We start from the raw sequence: 13,154 nt of genomic DNA, 5'->3' as shown, positions 1-13,154 counted from the left end.
AGAAATTAAGACAAGTTTATTGTCACATTGTTTATGCTAACAGGATGTTCCATGATGATGAGCTTGAAGAGTCGGAAAAATTCTATGTTGGCCAGCCTCGGTTCTTGCTGTTATTCTATGCCATGTACAACACGCTGGTGGCCCGCTCAGAAATGGTGTGCTATTTTGTAATCATCCTCAACCACATGGTCTCTGCATCCGTGATTACCCTCGTGCTCCCCATTCTGATCTTCCTTTGGGCCATGCTGTCTGTCCCCAGGCCCAGCAGACGATTCTGGATGATGGCCATTGTCTACACAGAGGTAGGCCTTGGGTGAAACCTTAGGGCAAGTCGCTTGGGCATTTACTCTAGGTGGGCCTGCCCTGACTCCCAGATAGTTTTACAAAACCAATCCGTTAGATGGCTATTCTTAGACAAATGACTATAACTAACAATTATCTAGTGCTGGTAATTTTATCTCTTTTCACATTTCACACCTCACACAAGACAGCTGCTAATATCATCCCTATTTAACAGATAAGGATCCAGCTGTAGTGAGACTAAATAATTGACCCAAAGTTACCCAGCTGGTGAGTGTTGGGGCAGACTCCTGAAGCCTGGTTGTCTGTCCTATGATATTAATCACTGAGATGGTAACAGTGCTATGCTGAACCAAGCATAGTGCCTGGAGCCTGTGGATGTTCCGTGAATAGATACTGAAATAAACAATACAGTAAGCACTTTGAATATAGTTTGATGCAACATGTATATTTTCCATTTTTAAACCTAAAAGCCAATTTCCCTACATCAACACACAAAGTTATATAATAATCCTCTTAAAAATCTGAATGACTAAAAGGGTGAATTGCCAGACATTTTCCATCACTTGTGAGAGTACAAGAGACACTCTGCCCTATTGTATAGACCTACTTTCCTAGACTATTAAATAGATAGAAGATCTCAAATTCCTATGACAACCATAAAATCAAAAAATAAAGGGGAGCTCTATAGACTTTGTGCCTTGTGTTTAGGTTAGTGAAGAAAGCTAATGTTCTTACCTGGCTCATAAGAAAAGGTTTTCACTAACAATGGTACTGTAATTACTTCTTAAAGGATAGTACTCATGATGGACGTACTGTTAGAGTCTGGAAATTTATAAGTAATTCAACAGTAAAATGAAAACAAAGTTTATGTTAAATCATCACAAAAGTATTCAGTTTAAAGTATCGATATCCTGTATCTTATTTCCATAATAAAAATAGAAGATTTAAAGCCAAATATATATCTATTGCTTTAATTAGCCTGTCCATCACAATCTTGCTAAAATAATTGTTCTTGAATATTACTTCTATTGCATCATTTCATGATCCAGGACATAAATGATGCCCTATTTGGGGAATGAGTGCTTTCTCTAACACCTCCATGGGAGGCTGTTTCTCACCTAGGAGTAAAGTAAGAGCAGATACTGAGACTGTGGAAAAGAGAACAAGAGCTATTTATACACCACTGTTATCTTAAAAATAAAATCTTCCAGGTTAAGTTAAATTTGTGTTCTCCATTTTTTTTCTGGCACACTGAGGAGTGAAAAAGGAGGAAATTAAGTTGATGTTAATTGACTCCATAACGTGAACTATGTGCCAAAATCCGAGAACTACACTTGGCATGAGAATACAATAAGTTTAAAAGAAAAAAACAAAAAGCTGTTTCTGTTTTCCAGTGGCTCCCAAACTAATGTGGCAGGCAGATATAATGTAAACAAAAAATTGCCCTATAGTGGATTCAAACCTGCATTAGAGACTGTACATGAGTTAGACAGATGCTGTGCCTCATACAGCTTGAGGCACAGCATCCGTGGGGTCGAGAGAAATTAGAAATCACAACAACTTCTCAGTGGAAGAGAACTTAGAACTGAGTCTTGAGGGATGAGTGCAGGGTAACCAAAGGAAGAAAAGCAAAGGGAATAACCTATGCAAAGAAACAAAGGCATGAGACATCCTGGCAATTACTAAAAATGACAGGTGGCTTATGATGGCTGGAAGGCAGGCTGTGAGTGGAAAGTGCAGCAGAAGGAGCTTGGGAATGCTCCTTCTTGGGCATGCTCAGGACTTATCCCATTGGCATTGAAGGATTTGAACAGGAGCATGACTCAATCGGGTTTGTGTTTTTGCAAGTTTTTATACAGAAAGTGGAGGCATAAAGACCAGCTAGGAAACTATTTTAACTGTCTGGGTGTAGTGGCAATGAGGTTGAAGATGAGTGGGTAAATAAGGGTTTAGTAATTGCCTAAAACTATATGGGGTATGAGGGAGAAGGGGTGGGACAAGGAAACCTCCAGGTTTCTGCTTTGGCATTTGGTATGTGGGGATGCTGTCCACTAAGATAAGAAACACAGGACTGTTCTTTGCAGAAGTTTGACTAAGAAGACATGAGAGAGAGGAAAAGAGCTAAAGGGAGACTCTAGGTCAAGAGAGGACCTACAAAAGTATTTTTTTATTGATGAATTGTAGTGAACTATTGATGATATAGACATTGGAGGTATGCTTAAATGAAACTCATCAATTTTCTCATTTGGCTTTCTTCTACTTCTCTACAACATTTATACCCTGAACTAGTTACCAGCACAACTTGCCAAATTGTTTCATTTACTTTTATTTCTTCTCGAGAAGAAATTCCAGTGAGCAATAAAGTAGTGAGAAGGAAGAGATTGGAGTAAAGTGAAAACTGTGTACATCAGAACTGTGAACTGTGTGATATGCTATAGAAAGTCATCAGCATATGAGAGAAGAGAGCAAGAGAATAAGAAAGAAACAGAGAATACTTATAAAAAATATCAGAAAAAAACCATGTTCATAAAGATTACAAATTACAGCAATACATAAAATATAAAGATATAAACATTATTCTATTTGTTGGTCTTTATTACCATATTTAAATAGCTGCATAATAATATAAATATCAATTAAATCAGTATAAATTAGCCAACTCTTCAAAAATGGAGGAAATCGCTTAAGCAGTGTCATGATAGATCTATGGGCCTGATAGATCTATCTGGCCCTGATAGATCTATGCTCAGAGGCACTTGTAAGAGTAAGATTTAGCTCCTGTTCTAAAGTCAATGGTCTGTAAGAATGATAATGTTATTATTCCACATAATTGCATGTACACCTATCATCAAAACTATGAAATGAATTTTTCTTAATTTTTTTATATCACTGTTTCTCCTATATAACTATACTTAAAAGGAGTAATTTTTTTTCTGTCATCCGTGTGTAGGTGACAATTGTGGTCAAGTATTTCTTCCAATTTGGGTTTTTTCCCTGGAATAAGCAAGTGGAATTGCACAAGGATAAACCTTACCACCCACCTAATATCATAGGCGTGGAAAAGAAAGAAGGTTATGTTCTTTATGATCTCATTCAGCTCCTGGCTCTTTTCTTCCATCGATCAATTTTGAAGGTACTGCACATTAACAGTTAACCAGCACATGTTGATAATTGCAGTCCCTATAATATACCTGGAGAAGGTGAACATTAGGAATGGTAGTGAGACCTGAGACCAGTGGGTAGCATCTACTTGTATGCTCTATTTTTAAAAACAGTTATATTCATTTTCTCCAACACTCCATGCTCAATAATGTCACTTGTAATAAATCTGAGAGAAAATTACCTCATTTTCCTACCCTGGTTTGAACACATAATAATTAATCCATGAGAATTGCTTGAATGGCGTCCAATATTTTAATGCCTGATATGCTAAATTCTACTCCTAGTTCAAGCCAGCAAGAGAGCTACAGTTTGGAGTGGATCATATTTCCTCTCATCTCCATCCCAATCTCTCCCTACTTTCTTCTAGTAGCATTGCTTTTATTGGGTAGTTTCTTGTCATGAAACCATAGCTTAGTGAGAAACTGTACATTAAATGGTCTGGTAAAGCTGGTGCTATGCTTCCTGAGAGCTTACTGTTGAGAAAGACATTGATCACGCTGTTCTGGGAAGACTTGCCTGCAGAGGACCTTCTCAAGTTCAATAACTCTTGTCATCCTCCTGAGCAACTGTGTGAGATTTTTCTTCTTGCATACTGTGAACTATTAGCTAAGCTTGTAAATATGTAAAATATGCCACTTGGTGACAAAAATTAGAAATTATTGCATAGCATATATTTTATATGTTGATATGCCTATTGTCACAACTTTACTTTTTTTCTTTTACTTTAACTTGTCTCCTTTTAGAAAATATGTTAAATTTATTTTATCAAATGGTATCTTTATTAGTTCCTTTTTAGGACAGGCTTGACCTAAGTTAATATATACACACATATATATACATGCACACAAACATATGTAACAGTGTGTTTGACTTCTGTCCTACTCAGTGGGGTATTTCAAACTGGGTTCATCTTCACAAACCTTTGGTCAAGATCTCCACTCTATATTCTGTCACCTTGCAAAGTAACCAAGTCCCTAATCTTCCTTTTTGGGGATCTTACCTGGGTCATTAGATCATGATAGGTTTGCAAAAGTATGTTATCCAAGCAAACCAGTTAGCAAAGTTGAATTTGTCCAAATGCTCCAGTTCTTCTGATGAATATGTTAATTACCTGAATTAATATAATTTACTAGTTATTTGTATGAATATAGCAATAAAAATATTAACCTTATATTTTTAGTTCTGGAAAGTAGTTTAAATTTTAGCATTTAAAACATGATGGTATAATTTTGGCCACTCTAGAATTCCCTTGCAACTTTTGTATCCTTTTGCATGCCATTAAAAAATTTTTTAGAAACCTCTAGGCATTTTTACTATTTTTTATCAATGTTCAAATGGTTTAACAGATATAATATTGTATTTAAAGTATACAATAAACAAAATTTTGGTGTTTCATACTAATACTCTGATTTCTTCTCAGAAAATTTCATTTATATGGTGAATGTATATGAGATTTGAGATGCTATTATGCTGAAATTTCAGCTAATGATATTAAAAATACTTTTTGGAATGAAAAATCTTTTTATAAGAAGACCAAACTACCCTACGGCTTTTGAAAAAAAAAGACAAGCCTCTTATAGAATGCTGCTGTGGAAATCAAATAATGAAAACTATGTAGAAGTTTGAAAAGTGGTTAAAACTATCATATTCAGTATTATTTGCTGAAATTTTATAAATAATTGAAAGTATTAACAAACTTAAATATACTACTAAGAAAGCAGGGGGAAATCTAAATATGTTGCGATATTGGCAAAAGACAAAATGACTTTTAAAATGATTTGAAAGAAATCAGCATAAATTGAAAAATTCCATTATGAACACCTAAAATGTTTGTTTATAAAAATACATTTATTTAATATGTTTAAAAAATAATACGTCTATAAATAAACATTTAAGAATAATCTATAAATTAGGTGACTTTGTCTTTTGATGAATCAATTATTCTTCAAGTTGGTTTTTGATCAACAACCTATTTTTGGCAAATTGGCCTGGAGCTCATATTCTCTAAATTAGAGCACATGTTGGAGGGAAGACTGGGTAAGGTCTTAGGGAATAATCGCAGAGCTTGGCAGTCTGAGCACATGGGAGGCAGTGACCTCATTGGGGAGCTTTGTCCAACAGCAGCAAGGTCATCATAAGGGTGACTTATAGTCCAGGTAGCATCTTGGTCCAGCAAGGTCCCTAGTTTCTCAGCAAAGTCCCTGGTTTCTCAGCCTCTTTTTCTGCTGTTATTTCTCCCTTATTTATCATCCCCCCTTATCCCATTTCCTTGAAGCAAACCCAGGTTCTGCATCAAAATTTCTGTCTCACATGTGGGCCAACACTGAATAAGGTATTTGCAGCTCTGTTTCTGAGACAGACATGGATACTTCAAGGGTTCACATCTTGTTGTTTAGGCTAGGGGAGGGACAGCATTATTATTCAAGTACAGATACTTGGTGAACATGGGGCAGCGGAGCTAAACTCACCCACTGATACTTCAAGTTGATACTTCAAATGCTAGCTGTAAAAGCATAGAGAGATGTGTCCTGGAAAGCACGTTCACTCAAGGAACAAGTTAAGTGATTATAATTTCATTTTACTCTATTTGCCAAACATCACCTGTCTCCACCTCAATTAATTAGCCAAACTCTGATCATCTACACTCACCCATATCCATTCTACAGAAACCATCATAAAATTAGAGATAATAATCTTTCTTAGAATTCTTTCCCCTTCCTTGGTTATCTAATCATTTTTTAAATTTCAGCTTTATTTGGGGGTGTAATCAACAAATAAAATTGTAAAATATTTAAAGTATACATTAGATAAATGTATATGTTGTGAAAGGATTCTTCCTTCTAGTTAATTAACACATCCGTCACTTCACATATGCATTTTTCTTTTTATGAGAACATTTAAGTTCCACTCTCTTAGCAAACTTCAGTTATTCAATACAGTATTATCAACTACAGTTACTCTGTTTTTTCTAATCTTGGGGGACAGTTTGTTGGATGAGACATTGTAGAGCAGAATACCAGCTCCCTTTCCTCAAATGGCAATCTGAATTATTCCTTCCCATGCCTCTCAGTGCCACGGCTTATGGGATGAAGATGACATCACCGAAAGTGGTACCGACAAGGAAGAATCAGATGATGAATTGTCCCTCAGTCATGGTAGAAGGGCCTCCTCTGATTCTCTGAAATCCATCAACTTGGCTGCTTCCACAGAGTCAATACACGTGTCCTTCCCTGAGCAGCCAACAGCCGTCCGGAGGAAACGCTCTGGCAGCAGCTCCCAGATATCCTGCAGATCCAGCTTTTCTTCAAATAGGTCCCAAAGAGGTATCCATCACATGGTATCCTTGGGCTGGAATAACACCCTGAGGTGTCTTGTTTTTCTGGTGCTGGTGGGTCTGGGGCAGAGGAAGCACTTTGAAATCAAACAGACCCAAGTTCAAATTCTGATTCAGCTATGTGTGTGACCTGAGACAGTCACATCATTGCTCCAAACGTCTGATTCCTTCCTGAGACAGAGATTTCAGATAATTGTGAAAAGTGACCAGCACATGCCTAGTACCTAGTAAGTACTGGGCACATGATAGTTTGTAAAATCCTCTCTAGAGATTCTGCTGGGTGTGTCCAGTGTGCTGTGAATCACGATTTATTTCAAAATATATATTTCAAAAAACATATTTAGGTTTTATTGATGGGAACTTTTTATCCACACCATCTGCTAATTTTCTCTATTAGTTACTAAACAGTATAATCAGAAGGTAGATACGCCTTTGGTGCTTATATTTATAGCGCTCATGTTTGAAGCTTACCAAACACTTGTACAATCATAAGCTGCATAATGACTTTTCAGTCAATGAAGGACTGCAGGTACGATGGTAGCATACCATACAGTCTAGGTGTGTAGTAGGCTATTCCATCTAGGTTTGTATAAGTGTACTCTATGATGTTCTCATAACCATAAAATTGCCTACTGACACATTTCTTAGAACATATTCCCATTGTTAATTGGCGCGTGACCGTGTTTATCTTCAGAATATACTTTTCAGGGAGATGCTGGCAAGTCATCTTATATTAATTTTACAGTTAAAGGAATTAGGATGTGAGAAAAGGGGTGGACCCAATCTGGAAAACCTGCAACTTAGGACCCCAATTAGCACTGTAAAAGCTGTTCTTCCTATGTGTTTCTTCCTGGCACAAAGATCACATAATAATCCTGGAAAGAATCAGCACTGGGTGTAAAAACTCACAGATGTGTTTTACTATAGAAGCAGAGTTGAGACAGCAAATTTCAAATTCTCAGTCACTGTTCTCACAGGCACCTGTGTGTTCTTACCTAGAAACAATTTCAAGCCATCCCTCTGCCATATGGGCCCCAGGGACTCCTGTGATATCTTTGTCAACAAGCCCATACCTCACAGTGCGTCTTGGTTTCTTTTTATTTCTAGGCAGCACAAGCACTCGAAACAGCAGTCAAAAAGGAAGCAGTGTTTTGAGCATCAAGCGAAAAAGCAAAAAAGAACTTTATATGGAAAAGCTTCAAGAACATTTAATCAAAGCAAAAGCATTTACCATAAAGAAGTGGGTGCATGAAAACACTTGGATTGTGGGCTTTATTTTAGGGCTGGGAAACTTTGGGAAATATTGATAACAATTATTTCACATAAACCATAAATGAAGAGCAGAGAAGTGATTTCTCATATCACAGACATCGCCTTCTAAAGGCAGAATTAAAGGACCCATTATTGTATTGTTTTTAAAAATCACTTTTCAATAAGTATGATTCATTTTTATATCTATAAACACAACTTTCTATTCGAACAGGATAAATAAGTAATTTCTGGAGCTCACGGTATGTAATGCCAGGCGTTATCATGGTAAAGTCTAATTGGACAGAGGAATTTGATGTCAAAACTGTCAGGGCCTTAGAAATATACTTTCATCTTAGGGGAAACTGAGACACATGGTGGGGAAATGGTTTGTTCATTGTCATATAGCCAGTCTCCAACAAAACGCACAGGTCCCTCCCCAGGGTTAGGGATGCAGACAAGCAGCAGATGAGGTATGAGAATGGAGAACATGCAGCAGGGCTGTCCCTGAACGTAGGTTGAGACCAAGAGAGCCGTCCACACTTGAACATGGCCTTGAATTGAAGGCGGAACCCAGAGCACAATAAAGATAGGGCAGAAGCCGAACAGACAAGCCAGAGCCAGGACAACATGGTAATAAAGGATATAGTGAGATGAGCTCAAAAGCCCAAGGCACTACCTGAGAACCAGGAGAGGTCCAGGACCCAAAAAGGATAGAGACAGGACTGCCTGATGACGACCTGGTCTAAGCGCATCAGGTCTAAGCGCCCTCATGTGTTCCCGTTTATCTCTCACCCCAGCCCTGTGCCTCAGGTCTTATTATTACCTACACTTTATAGAAGAGGAAACAAAAGCATGGAGAATTAAGTAGCGGCTCAAAGTCTCGCAAGAGGAAATTAGGTGACAAACCAGGCATCTAAATTCTGGGGCTTTATACCACTCTATTGCATTTCAGGCAAGAGAAAAGTTTTATGGTCCCATCGGGAAAAAGGGCTGCAGTCCCTACCTTGGCAATGAACTCTTATACCCTCTGTTAGAGCAGGAGCTGCCCCCAGCAGGACTGTCCTGAGGCTGAGAGAGGGCAGTGTGTCCTGGTTGTAAAGAGGAACGTATAGGAACAGCACAATTGCAGTAGCTGGTCATTTCTCCCATCCTGCCCCTTCTGAAGCAAGTGGATGGGGTTTTTTTCTTGCAGGACTCTGCAAATATATGTGCCCATCAGACAGTTCTTCTACAACCTCATCCACCCAGACTACAGCGCTGTGACCGACGTGTATGTGCTTATGTTCTTGGCTGACACTGTTGACTTCATCATCATTGTCTTTGGCTTTTGGGCTTTTGGGGTAGGTTGAGAGTGAAGGCCACCATACATCTACTGACTAATAATGATGCTGTCCTGTGAAATGCCACTCGGACCTGAACCTGTTGTTTTCTTCCCAGAAACACTCAGCAGCGGCAGACATCACCTCTTCACTGTCTGAGGACCAGGTCCCCGGGCCTTTTCTGGTAATGGTCCTCATTCAGTTTGGAACCATGGTGGTGGACCGAGCACTGTACCTCAGGAAGACGGTACTGGGAAAGGTTATTTTCCAGGTGATTCTTGTGTTTGGAATTCACTTCTGGATGTTCTTCATCTTGCCCGGTGTGACTGAGAGGTAAGGTCTCTGGAACCTGGAGCCACGGGTCACGTTAATGCAACATATTCATAAGGTTATCACTCCATATGCATCAGCACAGTAGAATCACCAGGTAAAGGCAGCGGCATAGCAGAGCAGCCCCTCGGGTGGGAAATGTTAGAGGTTTTAATTAATATGGATCCAAAGTGTGAATTGACTCCTCGAAAATATTTTTATTACATGTTTATTTGCATTTATAGAAATATGGTTGTCAGAAGAAGAGAGGTGACGACCTTAAGGATCAGAGCAAACCTAGGGTTCTTATTCTGTGATTGTCTTTACACCTTAGTAGATACAGAGATAAATTGGAACATAGTCTTGGGATGAAAGGACATGAGACTGTGCCATTGAGAAGTGGATGAAAAAAATGGAGAATGTTTAACTGGTAGAATAAAGTCTAGAGGGACAGTGTATGTGTCGGGGGCAGATGATAACAGTGTCTGCCTCATAGGGTAGTTGCGATGGTTAAATGTAATGCTGTTTGGAAAGCTCCTGGCACAGTCTCAGCACAGAGGGAAGGAGGTGGGCAGACCCACAATGCCATGACACTGCTGCTGTTGCTGCAACTATTACTGCTGGTTAGATGGGATGGAGATGGGAGATTTAAAAGGACCAGCCTAAAGTTTGATAAGAAAAGTCCTGGTAAGATCCTAGGAGGTAGCTGGCTGCCATCTTTCCTTCTATCACCTTGAACCCTAATCATCCTCTGTATTGACCTTCAATTCCCAAAAGGCACCATGTCCTCCCAAATCTCAAAGCCCTTCTGGCCCTCCCCTTCTCTCCCATCTCCAACCTGCAGTGCCTCATCCTCCTTACTCTTTAGACCCCACACCTCCACCCATAACAGTACTTGGGACCAACTTGGTGCTTAATGCATGAACAAATAAATGTGTCAATCAGTAACAGAAAAACAAGGGCTATAGCTATAACAGGAACTATCATCTCTGTTAGGTTATAAAAGTAAAGGGTCCACAGAAAGGAACTATAGAATTGTCCAATTAATGTAATAGAAATGATATTTTTAATAAGCATATTAAAAAGTCTTTGTATGTAACATTAATTTGATCTTTTTCTCATACCTCAGAGTCATTTATAGCCACGCTTTATGAATAACATGTCGACGAGGCTGGCTAATAGCATTTTTTGGAGGTGTGAATGGAAAGTAATGAAAACAGATTTTGCCTATGTGGCTTATAAACCAACCGAAGTGTAGTTCCTAAGAGAAAATCCAAATCTGGTCTAACAAAACTGGAACAAATTGTCCATTCTCACTTGAATGTTTAGGCTTTGAACTTTGGATTTTAATATAGGAATTATTGCTTCGTAATAATAAATGATGACAATGCAAGATATTTTAAAAGGAAAAATGATTATTTCTTTTTAGTCTAAAGTAGAACTAACTAAATAAAGGATTGTTACCTAGAAATCTCCCAATAGCCCAGTAAGTCTCCTGTTCCACACTGTATGTTGGGGAGTAAACATATATCAGATGATAAAATTAATTCAGATTAAGGCAAGCTGTTTGTAAAAATATTAGAATTTGCTCATGAAAATGTTATGTCATCTTTGCTAGTCTTTAAAATAGAATAAATATAATTTTCTCTATAAATATTTAGTTATAGCTATCTCTCAATTCAGATAAATAAACCCAATTCAACACCCATGGTAGTTGGATGATGAATGTTGATAATTTCTCTGACATTCAAAAGCATTGAATAGGCATTCTCTACCAGGCCTTGTAGAAACTCGTGCTTCCAGAAATTTAGCAATGGCAAAGCCCTAGAGAGACACTTTAGCAGGATCAAATCACCAAATAGTTTCCTTGCTCCGGCCTGTATTAGTTTACTATTGCTGCCGGAACAAATCACCACACCTTTAGGGCTAAAAACAATGAAATTTATCATCTTACAGTTCTGGAGGTCAGGAGTTTGACACAGGTCTCACTGGACTAAAACCAAGGTGTCAGCAAGGCTGCCTTTCTTTCTAAAGACTAGAGGAGAAGCCACTTCCCTGCATTTTCCAGTTTCTAGAGGTGCCCACATTCCTTGGCTCATGGCCCCTTTCTCCATCTTCAAAACAAGCAACAAAGGGTCCTTTTCTAATCACATCTCTCTGACTCCCCTATTGTTAAGTCTCCTGCTGACCACAGCTGAAAAAGATTCTCACCCTTTAAGGACTCACTGATAATCTAGGATGTGCTCCCCATCTCAAGGTCCTTAACCTTAATTACATCTGCAAAGTCCACTTTGCCACATAAGGTAACATATTCATAGGTTCTGAGGATTAGGACATACACGTCTTGGTGTGCGTGTGTGGGGGGCGGGGGAGAGTGTCATTATTCTGTCTACCACACTGTCCTACCAGCCTTTTGAAGAGATTAACAACATAGCAACACCTTCCAAACCAAAGAGAGCTGAAATGTTTGTTTCGCCTGAATGAATGAAAGCTTTTCCTATGGTGACTTATAGTCACATATATTCAAATCGATTTTACATTTACCTGCTATGTCCAGAGCAGTAAACCGGGTAAAAAGGAACATGATGTCAACATGAATAAAGCATGTACTTATCCCCAAGTGGGAAGGCCCATACAATGGGCTGCCAGGGCTCAAGGCTCTGTGATAATCACAAAACTATGGCCACAGCGATCGTATCTCTGCTAGATGTCACCTTTAAGCTTCATCTGATAGCTATTCCTAGCAAAACAAATTATTCTATCTTTATTTTTGGATATTTAATTCAAGATATGTTAGGATTGGTGAGCCTTCTGTCTTCATTGCCAGCATGTCAGTGATAACATAATTCCTTGACATTTCAAATCGTGCTGCCATTACTTAACATCCAAAATTCATTTTTCTCCTTCAAATATTGTTACTGAAAATTTAATTCATTATTGTGCAAATAAAAACATTTATTATAGTCATACTTTCTAAATCCTTTTCAAAACAAGAAAAGAATAAAGGAAAAAATAGATTAGGAGTCTTTTAAGCTACGCAGATGAACGCTATGGCTACTAGTCATAGTATTGAGCATTAGGAAGCTCAAGTATCTTGAATAATTAATCTGATAAATGTCTTTTTCTATGGATATGCACATTATTTAGTCCACAAACATTCAGGGGTTGCCTGCAATCTACAAAGCACTGTGCGGTGGGTGCTGAGGGAGACGTAAAGATGAGTAAGGCATGACTTCAGCCTCCAGCGATAAAACATGTAGACACCACCAAATAAATCTTCCAGTGTAAGATAATGTTAATGTTTCCACTTAGGCTTAACTTGATTACTTCAGGAACTACAGATTAGCTATAACTTATTCCAAGTTGACACACTTATAGGTTGTAAGAGGAAAAAAAATTAATGGATAAAACATGGGCTTGTCCTTTCATAAGGCATAGAAGGCAATGCAGTTTTATGACATTGACTATAACTTTGA

At 38.3% G+C, this 13,154-nt stretch overlaps 1 protein-coding gene across 7 annotated transcripts in view; it reads left to right on the top strand.

The window, feature by feature from the left end:
- Positions 1-13,154, top strand: part of PIEZO2 (piezo type mechanosensitive ion channel component 2) — a 382,528-nt gene that overhangs the window by 348,614 nt on the left and 20,760 nt on the right. For 6 of the 7 annotated variants that reach the window (XR_005649322.1, XM_039845973.1, XM_039845996.1 and 3 more), the window contains 6 exons: positions 44-302; positions 3,254-3,436; positions 6,536-6,788; positions 7,907-8,039; positions 9,243-9,390; positions 9,488-9,702. Coding sequence is in view for 6 of the 7 variants with exons in the window: in XM_039845973.1 (XP_039701907.1) it covers positions 44-302; positions 3,254-3,436; positions 6,536-6,788; positions 7,907-8,039; positions 9,243-9,390; positions 9,488-9,702 (1,191 nt within the window). In the remaining variant the exon portion in view is untranslated. The remainder of the gene's footprint in view (positions 1-43; positions 303-3,253; positions 3,437-6,535; positions 6,789-7,906; positions 8,040-9,242; positions 9,391-9,487; positions 9,703-13,154) is intronic. The other variant, XM_039845987.1, reaches the window with a different exon arrangement.

Source organism: Pteropus medius, unplaced genomic scaffold, assembly GCF_902729225.1.
Source record: "Pteropus medius unplaced genomic scaffold, Ma_sr-lr_union100, whole genome shotgun sequence".
Taxonomy (NCBI): domain Eukaryota; kingdom Metazoa; phylum Chordata; class Mammalia; order Chiroptera; family Pteropodidae; genus Pteropus; species Pteropus medius.
Note: the sequence above shows the minus strand (reverse complement) of the source record. Positions and strands in the feature narration are given on the sequence as shown.